Source organism: Lolium perenne, chromosome 4 (genome assembly GCF_019359855.2).
Source record: "Lolium perenne isolate Kyuss_39 chromosome 4, Kyuss_2.0, whole genome shotgun sequence".
NCBI classification, from domain to species: domain Eukaryota; kingdom Viridiplantae; phylum Streptophyta; class Magnoliopsida; order Poales; family Poaceae; genus Lolium; species Lolium perenne.
The window spans coordinates 165,968,010-165,981,462 of NC_067247.2; the positions used below are offsets into that span (position 1 = coordinate 165,968,010).

The 13,453-nt window shown below is 44.6% G+C and overlaps 1 protein-coding gene and 1 pseudogene across 1 annotated transcript; both read right to left on the reverse strand.

Moving 5' to 3' along the window:
• Window positions 1-1,842: 1,842 nt before the first annotated feature.
• On the reverse strand, window positions 1,843-3,456 carry LOC127294440 (uncharacterized). Its single transcript, XM_051324258.2, has 4 exons — window positions 3,061-3,456; window positions 2,780-2,972; window positions 2,363-2,665; window positions 1,843-2,270 (listed from the first exon to the last, which is right to left on the reverse strand). The coding sequence occupies exons 1-4, from the start codon at window positions 3,414-3,416 to the stop codon at window positions 2,001-2,003; spliced, it is 1,122 nt and encodes a 373-aa protein (XP_051180218.2). The 5' UTR covers window positions 3,417-3,456; the 3' UTR covers window positions 1,843-2,000.
• A 1,833-nt stretch (window positions 3,457-5,289) lies between these two features.
• LOC127294442 (uncharacterized) lies at window positions 5,290-8,355 on the reverse strand (annotated as a pseudogene).
• Window positions 8,356-13,453: the final 5,098 nt, after the last annotated feature.

Consider the following 13,453-nt stretch of genomic DNA (forward strand, 5'->3'; position numbering starts at 1 on the left):
TAAATAAAAAAGAAAAAATAAATCATTTTATTGTCTATTTGAATTCAAGATTAATATACTTATTCTTGTAGTTTATGTAGGTAATTGTTTGGAATTCAAAAAATAATGATGTGCAACATTAAGTAATAAGGGTTAATAGTATTGATATGGTATTATTGTCACAAGGTGTCATTTGTTTCATGGAATCTAGTCTAAATGGAACCGAGAAGTTAAGTCTGCTAAGGGTGGAGTAGTGTGAGGATGAGTGACTGACCTGGAAGTTTGACCATGAGTAGGATTTGACCTAATATTAAGTATAGTTAGAGTTAAAATGGTGCATGTGAGAGATTAAAAAAATTGGGATAAAAAAATTTGAATTTTTTTTTTGAAAAAGTTTGATTTTTTTTTGAAAAATTCGAGCCAGAATTACCAAACGGAGTTATTTCTATGCCGACGGCCTTTGCCGTCGGCACAGGATGCTGTGCCGACGGTCAGCCTGTGCCGACGGCAACTTTGCCTGTGCCGAGGCGTTATTGTGCCGACGGCAAGGTGCCGACGGCTGCCGTCGGCACAAGCCTGTGCCGAAGGCAAGGCAAGCTGTGCCGACGGCCGCCGTCGGCACCTTGACTGGTTCACGTAGTGATATGTGCGGGCATTGGTGACAATGGTGAGTGATGTTATGGAATTATAATCTGCAGCGTTTTCTCCAAAGACACAGATCGTCCCAGAGACTTCTGTCACGATCTCTGAAGGAGCAATCTCGATCTGCATGCAGGAAAAAGTAATCGGCAAACAATATCTGGAATTAATTGGGCTAAAAAGTGCATGCCTAAAAACCTTCAAAATGGGAGTTTAAAGGATTAACTCACTGTGTCCTCGTTATCCCCACGAGGGCCACCCCACGGACTAACAGTATGTTTTTCACCAGCTTGGTCGATGAAGGAAAATGCAAGCGAGTCGATGGCAATACCATGACGAATCGTCGCGCTTTCTAGGCGATGTGGCGTCGCCGGGACGTCGAGGATTTCCCCACTTGCTTTACCCCATGGGTCGACCTTGCTGATAGAGATCTGCTGAGGTATCTTCGAGTTCGAGCAAGATGTTTCTTGCTGTAAAAATCATGGTCATTTGAAAGAAAATTTGAAAGATAAAATCCCGCCTAAAACTAAGGTGTTTGTGTGGTATCTTCGTCGAGGGGTAATTATCACCAAAGATAACCTTGTAAAACGTAATTGGCAGGGAAGTAAAACATGTGTCTTTTGTCATCATGACGAGACTATAAAAATACCTTTTCTTCCGGTGCAAATTTGCTACTATATGGTCAGCCATCTAGACATGTTATACCTTATACCCACCACATAGCATTGCGAATATATTTGGCAATTGACTTAATGGTGCGGATTCTAGTTTTAAGCTACTTATTAAGGTGAGAGTTGTTTCTCTTATTCAGGTGAGATCTAGTGATGCACCGCTACGCTCCGTTTGTGGTTGCCTCTATAATGTGTGGAGCATCTCGGTCTCTTTATGGAGGTGTCTATATGATTGGAGGATATTTTGAGGGATATTTTTTCCCAACATGGAATGGTAGCGTGATCTTTGGATTGGACCTCCTTCGCCTTAGTCTTTATTTGGTTCACTCTTATGTTTTTTTCGAGAACTAGACTTTTATGGTTGTAACTTGCGGACTGATACGGGTGTATGCATCTCAGTTATGCAAAGACCGAGTATAATGCTTAAACACTAAGTAATAAAGCGTCCATTATCAAAAAAGAAAATCTTGGACTCCAAGTCTCTTCCTCCTCCATGTACCACCATATATATACATATCACCGTACAATAACAGAAAATTATGGATTCACAAACTTTGACACAAGGCATAACCTTATTTTGCATACCAATAAACGAGGGGATGATCACAAGAGCATAATTTAAGAAAAAACATTGCACCAGAAAAAAAAAGTGTCCCTTATTGTTGTGCGATGGAAAGTGAAGGCATCTCCGGTATAAGAAACACTGGGAGACTAGTTTGAAACGGATGGACCGACATAAACCCCAAGTGCCTCCACGTATTTACCAGCGCGCGCAAAGAAACCTATGATGCTATTGTTGCCATGCACCGGAACACTGAAAGGATGTACATTTCGTGATCCGAAAGGCCCGTACGTTCTCATATTGGTGTCAATTTCTAGTGATGCTATTCCAGCAGCAATAGTATATTGAACGGCCAGTGGTCCAGCAGGCAGCACTGTCCCACGGATTTCTTTCACGAACTCCGAAGGACCAAGCTCGATCTGCATTGCATTGCATGCAAGAAATCAGCAAACAATCCGTATGTGGAATAATGGAATTATACTGCATGTGTGCAAAAAAGAAGTCAACTCACCGTATCCTTACTATACACATTGGCGGGTATGCCCTGGCCACCCCACGGACCAACCGTATGCTTTTCACCGGCTTGGTCGGTGAAAGAAAATGCAAGTGACACGATGTTAGAACTATGACGAATAGTCACACTTTCTAGACGTCGCGGTATCGCTGGGACGTCAAGGAATTCCCCACTAGTTTTACCCCATGGCCCAACTTTTACCACAGGGATCTGCACAGGTATGTTTGGTGTGTCTGGTACGTCCGGTATGTCCGGTGTCTCCGGTGCATCCGGTATGTTCGAGTCAGAGCAAGGAGTTTCCTGTTGTAAAAAGTCACGGTCATGTATATCGAGAAACTTGGAGCAAAGCAAGCTGGAAACTTGGATCAAAAGTAGGCGATGATGCCAGATATGTATATCGAGGGAGGATCTCACCCCTGGTTTTGACAAGGAAAGGCACAAAGCACGAACATGAAGGTCTCTCATATTTCCTCCTGTTGCCAATTGGGTCTTCTTGTAGGTGATGACACCTTGTGCATATGCAAACTCTCCGATCCCGCCGACGATTGCCCACTCACCTTCATTCGCTTGAAAGTCTCCCATCACCTTGAAACTGGAGCCCATAAACCTGTTCCGAGCATAGAGAGATGAGGCATATTTTTAAATTTTATTTATGTAATGCATACATAACTAAGTTTAAGTAAAAAAGGTTGAACCTCGGATCGATGAACACCATATTGAAACAGATGAAATAGCTTTCTTTGCTCATCTGAGCCCCAATGTGCAAACCTTGAGCACGCGCAACAAGGTTCGCATCGGGGCCATCAGCCGGGCCATCGTATATGGTCCAGTCATTGGCAGCGAGGGTGCCGAAATGCCCGGGAAGCTCTGGATCCACTATGACTTTCTGGTTACCATTTGGTCTTCCCTGGAGGTGTTGGTAAGCATACAGGTGGAGAAGAATTTCCCTTTGCTGGATCATGGCTTGGCTAACCGGAGTAGATTTGAAATAGGAGGATCGGTGTGGCTTAGGTGCAGGCGAGCGGGAGGTGACTAGAGGATGAGGTGACATTGTGTGTGTGTGTTTTCTGAATACGTGTGCCTTAATTTGTTTTGATGGCATAGAGATGGAGGGAAGAGCCTATTTATAGATGTCCAAACGCATAGGCTGTTGGATGTATACGAGTCCTCTCGAATTAGAGCTATCCGAGACGTGTTTCACGAGCCATCACCTATATGTCAATTTCACCGGTGTGTGTCTTCAGTACGAACTTCAGCGAGGTGGTCCCTCGCTCATATTTCATCTCCGGGTCGTGTCTCACGCCAACATTCGTCCACATTCTCTCTGCATGGGCACACGGCTGGCCATGCCTTCATATGCATCCGTGAATCACGCTCTAGCTAGGCATCAATGTGTGTCGTCTCGCTTTCGTCAATCATGCATGTGTACTGCGTTTTCTTGTTTTTTCCTCAACTGAAACAAGTTTCTCAGCCGGACTAAAAAAAATTTGATAAAAGGAATATATTAATATCAAGAAGATATCAATTACAACCAGCCTCTGCAACAACGCACCACTCTAATAGCACTACGGATGCACACAGCCAAAAAACAAGAAAAAAAAACTAAGAAACAAAAGTCCCGCTACAGTATCTCGGGCCTAACAACAGCAATACATCCACCGTCAAGACAACACCTGAATTACAGACTCTCCAAAAACGACGCCTCCAAGAAGGGAACGGTGCTCAAACACCGTCGTCGCCCGATCAAAGATCTTAGGTTTTCACCCTGAAGATAGTTCCCAATCAAGCCTACTGAGTCTTTTTTCTAAACAGAGGCATAAGGCTTCACGTTTGGCACTCGCGGCCACCCAAAACGACAACTCCTTAATGTTTAAAAGGATAACCGATGTAGGCATTTGCTTATTTCGGAATACTCTAGCATTTCTTTCATTCAAATTTCCCATGAAGTGAGTAGGACGACGGAGGCGTTGGCTTTATGGTTTGTGGAGGAGGGTTCAGTCATGAGAAGCCACCATTCTTTAGGTGTCTTAGTTGGCCATTAATATAGGTCGATGAAGTATAGCCCTAAGTCATTCATTGGTGAGGCCCCAAATCTTTTGTGTACTGGCAATAAACTTATAAACAAGAAGGTGGTCAATTGATTCGGCGGTTCTTTTGCAAAGCGAACAAATGCCACAATTTTGCCATCCATGCCTTTGCAACCAGTCCGTCATCCAAAGCCTATTTTGTAGCGCAAGCCACGCAGAAAATTTCACTTTCGGTGATGCCCAAACTTTCCACACCATCCTTTTCATGTCAGTGTTGATAGCCCCCGTGAGCGTCCAAGATATGGAGTCCTCCAAAGCACCATTTAGATGAAAATCTTGAAGTTATCCAAAGATCGACAAAGTATTCCATGTGTGCGAAGGAAAAATCTTCGGTGATGTCAATCTTGGCACTCCAATCGTCATTCAACAAGGTTTTGGACACCGCAAAAATTAGGGGGGGGGGGGGGGGGGGCAATGTCTTTTGGCTTGAAACCATTTAGCCATGGGGCATCCTAAAAAGGAGTTTTTCCCCATTGCCAACTCCAATTACCAACGAGGCATAGAATAGGTCCGTGTCCACCTCCGTGCAAGGATTTCCTAAACCAATCCAAATTTTGGTCAGATCCATCCACTCTAGCCATTGCCATCGCAATCTTAGGGCCCTTAGTTTTTTTTTTTTTTGAGAAACACGGTACAACACAGACGCTCGCATATTTCAGTCTGCACTTGCTGAATATAATCCGTCACAATAAAAATAACTTGTGATGACAGATAATACTTGATTTAGGCAGAAGCTGGCTATGCAAAACAGATCCACAGCGATGCAAACCAGATTATGCATGACCACCGCAATGCAAACAGAAATGGCATCATTAGCTTAAACAAACATCAAATAAGTAAACAAATGCAAATATTTTATTCATGGACAAATCACAAATGCCATGTTATTCACAGAAATATTTTGTACAACACAACCCTGGAGCAAGAATATGTTTTCAGCTCACCTACATCTTTATAGTCCACCCTATTTTCCGTCCTAGGTACCAGATGTAATAATATTACACAAAATTTTGGTAAAAGTAAAAAAAAAATACATCGACGCGATTATATCCACATTTCGGATGAAAGAACATCTGATATTCGTATTTCTCAAGCCTGCCTTGAGCTTTAGCATCTGACGGGCAACCTAACATCAAGACTCCTAATCCCGGGGAGCCTCAAACCTTGAGGGGGTATCGATCCCCATCATACAACAGAATCCTGATATCAAGATGATGAGCATCACTAGCCCCTGCAGATTGTGGACAAGTGTGAGAAAATGATACAAGGAATACCAGGAGCAGTAATCTTCGACAAGGTACAAACAAGTATTATATACATGTAAATGGCACAAGAACATAGTAGGCAGTTGCAGTGAAAGCAATGACAGCATTAAACTGCTAGTGAACAGCCGGAGCAGAAAGGGTGAGCAGTAACAAAACAGAGTCCAGGTGACAACTTACAACAAAAACTCCCTCCAGAAGACTTGATTTTACTGCGCACTCTCCATCACATCCGCCTAGGCCAGGTTCCGTACTAGTGTTGGTCTTCTCTGCAAGATACCTGGTTATTGGCAAGTTGGAAGTCTTCTCCACCAAACCATAGGGTTGGGAAGCATAAAGAACTGTATATTTAGCCCCAGACTTTTTCAGCACAGAAACCAGCTCGGAAAGCAACTCCCCTGAAGTAGAATAGCAGAATGTCAGAATACAGTTATCCAGAAGGTGGATGCACAAAAACTAGTCCACGTAATATAACCTTCTGATTTTGCATTATCTAAATCCTTGAAACCACCATTACAGAAGACAATCCGATCAGTTTTTCCACCTGGGTTCCTTCCCATCCGTGACATCACCAAGTCCTGGAATGTATATGTTGTCGATATGAAATCAACATAGGGAGAAATAAAGGAGTTCTTTTAGGAAAACTACAATAGCATACATGAATAGAATCCATGTTCTGATGTTTCTACAGATCTTCGCCGCTTACTGTACACGTATCTGTGTATGTGATGTGGTTTCCTTGGAAGTCACTGTCACAATTCTCAACAAACCCAGATAGCAGTGAACTCTCCAATTTATCATCATCTGCCATTGCAACATAAGGGAATGCCATGAAAAACTCTGATCTTGCAAAGGAGACCTGGTAAAAGAAGCATAGGGAATATCCCAGTGTTTGATTTTCTTTGATGCCTCGGTGATAACTAAAAGGGAAAAATATACGAGAATGCCGGAGCTTACCTTTAACGTATCTGCCAAAGATGGATCAACTTGTTTATCTTTAGACATGTCCGACGGTGTAGCTAAAGGAACATAAGAAGATCAGTGCCAATATAAGCAATGAGCATCTTCCTAACAAAATACTATGCTCTGGAACAATTTTTTTTTTTTTGGAGAATTGTTCAGTAACAATTATGCCACAAGATTAAAATATGAAGAACAAGGAAACTCTATGATCTCTTATAATTGACTAATTTGTTGATCAGAAATATGAAGAAAAATGTATTTCGACTTTTCAGTTCATGCAGCATTGCTTCAATGAGTACATAAACAGTCCATATTATACAATGACAGAGTTTCCAGTAGATAATACCTTTGAGCCGAGAAAAACAACAGCAATGTCAACATTCTTATGAGAACCCTCCCTTGAACACTACGGACAAAAACCACAATGTTGGGAATTATTTAACTGTGTCAAATAAGGATTGATACTTGAGTATAGTTGGACAGAGCTCAAGTTTTGCAAATAGGGGTATGTGAGGAAAACTCACCACCAACTTTGACCAGCCACCTTCATCAAGTACAGATTTAGCTAAACTTGCTGGTGAGGTTGTCTGATAGTGGACTGCTTCTTTAGGCTCGTCCGAACTGAATTTGCAGAAAATAGTAGCATGAGATGTAATGTAAACCCAGACAGGGAGCATGTAACAATATAACCTTATTAAAAGAAATGCAGTCCACAAAAGAACATAATATGAGAAAATCAACTAGCCGTGGTTGGCAGCAAAAGAATCACACGAAACAAAATATCGTGTTGGTAGATTGTAACAGTTCAAAAGTCATAATTCATACACTTCATATAACAGGCTTTGATCCAAAGGTCAACCTGTATAACCAAAATTTAATGGATGCATTTTTATGTAGTAAAGTAACTGAATCCATATCAGTGAGATAGACTAGGAAAACTGCAATAGCACCCATCATCGGCAGTGGAAACATGGAAATTGTTCTATTTAAAGGAACTTCTGTCTCGGATGTTTTGTGTCACTAGAGGCCACAGATGGCTCAGTTAAAAAGGTAGTAAGGAAGCTAATGCTTTTGCAGTGCTAATAATGCCACTTTTGACCCTAAGTGCCTAACTGATGCCTATGCTTTATTTCCCGCCTTTGTGCCAGGTTGCAGAAATCGATTTGTTCAGTGAAAAATCCTGAACGAGCATATAGTTTGCTAGGATCTCTATGGATGTGAACCTATCTTGAAGGACACCCCTCATGCTTGTCGATAAATTTGAACTCAAATTCAGGCATTTAAGTCCTAATTGAGCTAATTAAATCAGGAGATGACACAAAATCCTCACAACAATGCTAAAACACAAGTTCCTAATCATCTCTAACCTAAGTGAAATTATCAAGACGACACATCGATCACTAGGGATCCATCTAGATGCTGGGATAACCAAGAGACGAGGGGAAGCCAAGCAATCGTACCCGTAGTTCTCCGGCGCCCAGAGGAACGCTGGGGCAGTCAGCGGAGCCGCCGCCGCTAGATGCCATGTGGCCAGAAGCATCACGGCCACCGCCGCGAAGGCCACCTTCGCCGCCATCTGACAGAATCGAAGCCAAGCCAGAAAAGGATCAGAAAAACTAGGAAAGTCACCCCCGGAAAAAAAAGAGAAGAGGAGAAGAACCAATCTGAAGTGAACGGCTTGGAGATGTCAGGGCAGAGATGTTAGAGCATCTCCACTCGTCCCCCCGAGGAGGCCCCCGGCGAGCGTTTTTTCCATCCGGACGGCGAAATTCGGCCCAGTCGCGCCCCCGGTTCCTCGTTTTCGTCCGGATTTGGGCCTAAATTCATCCGGCGATCCCACGCCCCCCCCGGCCCCCCGGGGAGCTCTCGGGGACTCCGGACGAGTGAAAAGCGGGGAAGGGCCCGATCTGTCGGTGACTCGACGCACGAACCCCACCGCCACGTCGCTCAAAATCTCCCCCACCCCTCGTATCTCTCTCGCCGCCGGCACCACCCCGCCGGCTTGTTGCCCAGATTGCGCCGCCACTCCTTCCCTACCTGCCTATATTCCGCCGTGTTTGGACGACGGCCTATCTGGCTGCTCTTCCGCCGGCCTGTTTTCCGGCCTGCTTGCTCGTCGTCGCTCGCGGCTCGGGTTGCCTCGACCACGCCCGTCAGGTGTTCGTCCATTTGCCTCGCCGGCCATGGACTCGGACGAAGAGGAGGAGCAGATGTTCGTCGAGCTTATGCAAGAAGAGATGGCAGCAGCCGCCCAAGACGACGAGCACATGATGATCCTTGGTTGCTTGGCAAGCATGTACGCCGGACTGGCAACTCGTCGGCGTGGTGGGTCGGCACGAGGTCGCCGGAAGTGCAAGCCGAGACAGCGAATGGAGGGCTACTGCATGTTGTACGCCGACTACTTCGCCGACAATCCATTGCACGGTGAGACTGTTTTCCGGCGTCGTTTCGGGATGAGCGAAAGCTATTTACGCAAATTGTGTATGCCATCCGCCACTTTGATCCCTACTTCAGATGCAAGGCGGATTGCCGGTTTGGTTGGATTTTCGTCATGCGAAGTGCACGGTGGCTATGAGGATCTTGGCGTATGGAGCTCCCGGTGATCTGCAGATGACTAACTTCGGATGGCCGAGGCCACCGCCCGTGATTGTTTCTACCGGTTCTCGGGGCCGTCATAGCGGTGTTCGGGGACTATTTCTTGAGATCACCCAGCATCGAAGACACTCGGAGGATCCTTGCAACAAATGAAGCTAGAGGTTTTCCAGGGATGCTTGGAAGCATTATTTGCATGCATTGGCAATGGAAGAAGCTGTCCGTTTGCGTGGCGGGGAATGTACAAGGGTCACAAAAAGGCTGCCTTTGTGATACTTGAAGCGGTGGCTACCCATGATCTATGGATTTGGCACTCTTTCTTTGGTATGCCTGGATCCAACAATGACATCAACGTCCTAAACTGCTCCCGGTCTTTTCCAAGCTTGTTGAGGGTCATGCTCCCCCGGTGGACTATGTGATCAATGGTCGGCACTACAACAAAGGATACTACCTTGCAGACGGTATCTATCCAAAGTGGGCAACATTTGTGAAGACGATCTCCAACCCTAGCACCCCCAAACTTTGCGAGTTTGTCAAGAAACAAGAAGCTTGCCGAAAAGACGTCGAGCGAGCATTTGGTGTCCTAACAGAGATTTCTTTGTCGTCCGGTTCCCCGCTATGACTTGGTCCAAAGATCAGATGTGGGAGGTGATGAACTGCTGTGTGTGCCTACACAACATGATTATTGAAGATGAGCGAAAGCATCCGGTTCCTCTGGCTGAGCAAGAAGCACCATATGAGAGAGAGGGTCCTCTTGCACAGCCTAATCACCAGGTGCCTCCATCATGGGCCGCCTTCATTGCTATGCGCCAGGAGATTCGAGACTCTACAATGCACCAGCTGCTGCAAGATGATCTGGTGGAGCACATATGGAGGCTCCGAGGCAACGCCAACGCCGACGCCAACTAGTCTGTCTTAATTTGTTTGAAAAATTGTGAAATTTGTGTGCTTCATTTGTTTCAGCACTTGTTAAACATTGTACTGTTATCGCCGAATTTGTTTCAGCAATTTTCGTCCTCTTGTTTGCCGAACTTGTTAAATTTTATGTTGAATTTGTTTGAAATATGTCAAATGGTCGAGGTTGGGGGTTTCCTGCCGGGGGGACGGCTGGAACTTCGGCGCTCCCCACGCCAAAACTTCATCCAATCCGGACGAAAATTTCGCCGGATTTGTGCGTGGGGAGCGCCAACGAGTGGGGATGCTCTTATACCTTCAGAGGAGAGCGGGTGGCAAATCCGGGGTTCTGGATTCGCGTCGCCTCTCCGTTCTCTCGCCGTCGTGATCTCGATTCTGAAAAAAGAACACCGAAGGAGGTAATAAGTTGTTCGTTGCCACGTGCTAAGGGGAACTGGCTTGACTCGTAGGCCCGCCTGAGGTAATATTGCCACCTGTCAGACTCAGAGTCATCGCAGAGATACACTAGTCCGGTGCTCATTCCAAAACGGGCCATATCTATACCTAATAATAAAGGAGCTAAGGTTTGTGCCAAAATTTTCGTCCAACTTTTCATTGGACCGTTTTGCCCTCCCACCAATTTACATATTACCCACCAATGCCATCTAACCGTTCTTTTCTCTTCTTCTCTCTCCCGGACAAACCACCCCACCTGGCAAACAGATCACAGCCCGTTGAAATAGACCCACGAATCCCCCTCCCCTGCCTCATCCGGCTTGGAGCGCTAGCAGCCGATGGAGATCGAGGCGGGCGGCGGCCTCATCCGGATTGGAGCACCAGCAGCCGGGAAGAAGCCGAGAGCTTGGGCCAGACACGGGGACGGCGGTCAGATGCAATGCCGAGGGACAGGTTGCCGGTGAGATGTGGTGCCGTCGGGCGGCGCCAGATTTCGGCGTAAGATGGGTGGCGCCGGATACTTTCAAGAATGGCGGCGAGGTGGGGTGCTTAGGCTCACGCACAAAGAGAGAAAGTGGAAAGACCCATGCGGGCGCACTTGGTCCAGAACTGCATCCTCGCGAGCGTCGGGCATTGTGTCGAGGAACAAGTACACCGTCCTTGGTGCTTTGCCCTGCCTCTGAATCACTTCCGTCCGATAACATCGCTGTTTTCTTCTTCACCGCTGCCTATACATCTGGTACTTCCTGTCTAATCCCACCCATGTCTTTTAATCTTAGCTGCAATTGAACTGTCGCCGTGATTTTGCTTATCGATTTGATGTGGGCGTCTCAACTGATTAAGATGTGCATTCTGTGTTGGCTGATATAGATTTTAAATTACGTACTACTAATCTGCAAACGAATTTATGCTGTTAATTTCAGTTATACAATGTTATATGCTACAGCGAAGCTATTTGGAGCTCGTGCCAGATCTTAATTTGGTCATGGTTGTCGATGGTCTGGCCAGATGTGGGTGGATGAATAAACAAGCTTAGCAGGATATTAGACTACCTCCAAGACAATGCAATGCCTGATGTGCGGCATGTGTCTAAGCTATGGCCCGTGGCGTTAGATTTGATGTCATTATTGCATAGCAGACCATACATGCACATCTCTGAACTTCAATTGTGTACTCTTTGGTAACTCCAAAACTTTCGTTGGTTGCTTTTCTTAGGGGCACTACTAGAGATCGGATGCCGATTTGTTGCTTCTGATCGGACCACTGCATGACCGTACGATTGAAAGGAGCTGGACCATACGATCTGAACTAGGCTAGCGCGTCAATTTGCATTAATCGGGGTCTGATTGCATGCTTCCTAAACGGATCCTGTAACTTACGTTCGCTGATGTCGCTCAGCATCTCCGCAAGTGTGCTGCCTCGGCTATTTTATTACGTGATTTTAGGAACAAATTTGAAAGCTTCCATCTAAACGGCTTCCGTGATGCACGTCCATACTATCCAAATTGATCTCTTATCAATTGGAGTTAATTTTGGAAAACTATGTGTTGTTTCCAACTAATAAAATACAAGAATTAATTGTGCATTTTTTTCCGTCACAACAACTTTTATTTTTGCACCTTTTTAGTCAGAACAACTTAGTTTTGTGCAACAGAAGTATAGTTTTTGTACACTGGAAGCACCGTTTATTGGGGAAAATATTCTTACAGCTTCCTTCGAATAATCATGGCAGATCAACTGTTGGTTCTCGTCCCCTAAAAAAAACTAACTTGAGATTTTTTGAGGCACTAATTCGGGATTTAATTAGGAAGCAGATCTTCTTTCTTGTTACTCCCTCCGTTCCATTTTATAGTGCCTATAGTTTTTTGGCACGGAAATTAACGCAAGAGTATTTTTTACACAAGACCCCCTGGCTGAACGATTTGAGATCGGAGTAAAATAAGGGAATCGATAACTTCCTAACTTACCGTAAGAAATCCCACAAATCTCTTTGGTTGACTCTCCATATATGTGCAACCATGTTTAATTAAGGAAACAAAAATATTGCTTCTTAAATCTAAGCAATCATCGAGGCCATGCATTAGGAATCACAATTAACTGTTTCCTATTTTGTATGGATTTTTTTTTCATGCATGTCATGTTGGAGTTGAGCGGTGGAGGGGGTAATTGAAAAAAGCTAAGCTACAACCTTATATTCTGAAACACATGCCAAAAATCTATAGGCACTATAAAAAGAAACGGAGGGAGTATTATTTACTGGAGCGTTTTTTTTTTTTTTTGTGAAATAACACAACAGAATATGTGTCGCACTCAAAAATATTTTATGAGTCCACAGTAGCATGGTAATACATCAACTAACCAGATTAATGATTCCAACATACTAATATGAATCTGTTTCCGTCCGTAATCAAATTATTTTCACTGTCATGATTAGGCATGCTTCAAAAGAATTGGGGATGTTGCTTCAAAAGATTGGCGATGGTGCTTCAAAATTAATAACTATTTTCTTCCGTTGAATGGAAAATTTGCTCCATGGATAAGACGTATCAGTCTAAAGTCACATTTTTTACAGATAGGTGATGTCAAATGTCTCCACTAATTTTGCTACCATTTATTTCTTGTAATCCTTCCCAATTACAAACGTTATGCATGCCATTGGGTCGGCAAAGCACAATTTCTAGAAGACCCATGACAACCGTTTTCGTACGTTATGCTACTTCTTTCTTAATTGCTTCCTTCTGATGGCCACTATGCTTCACTCAGATAGTGGTTGTGCTTCCTAAGACCCACGAGTTGATTTTGGCATGCTTCCTTCCGAGGGTCACTGTGCTTCG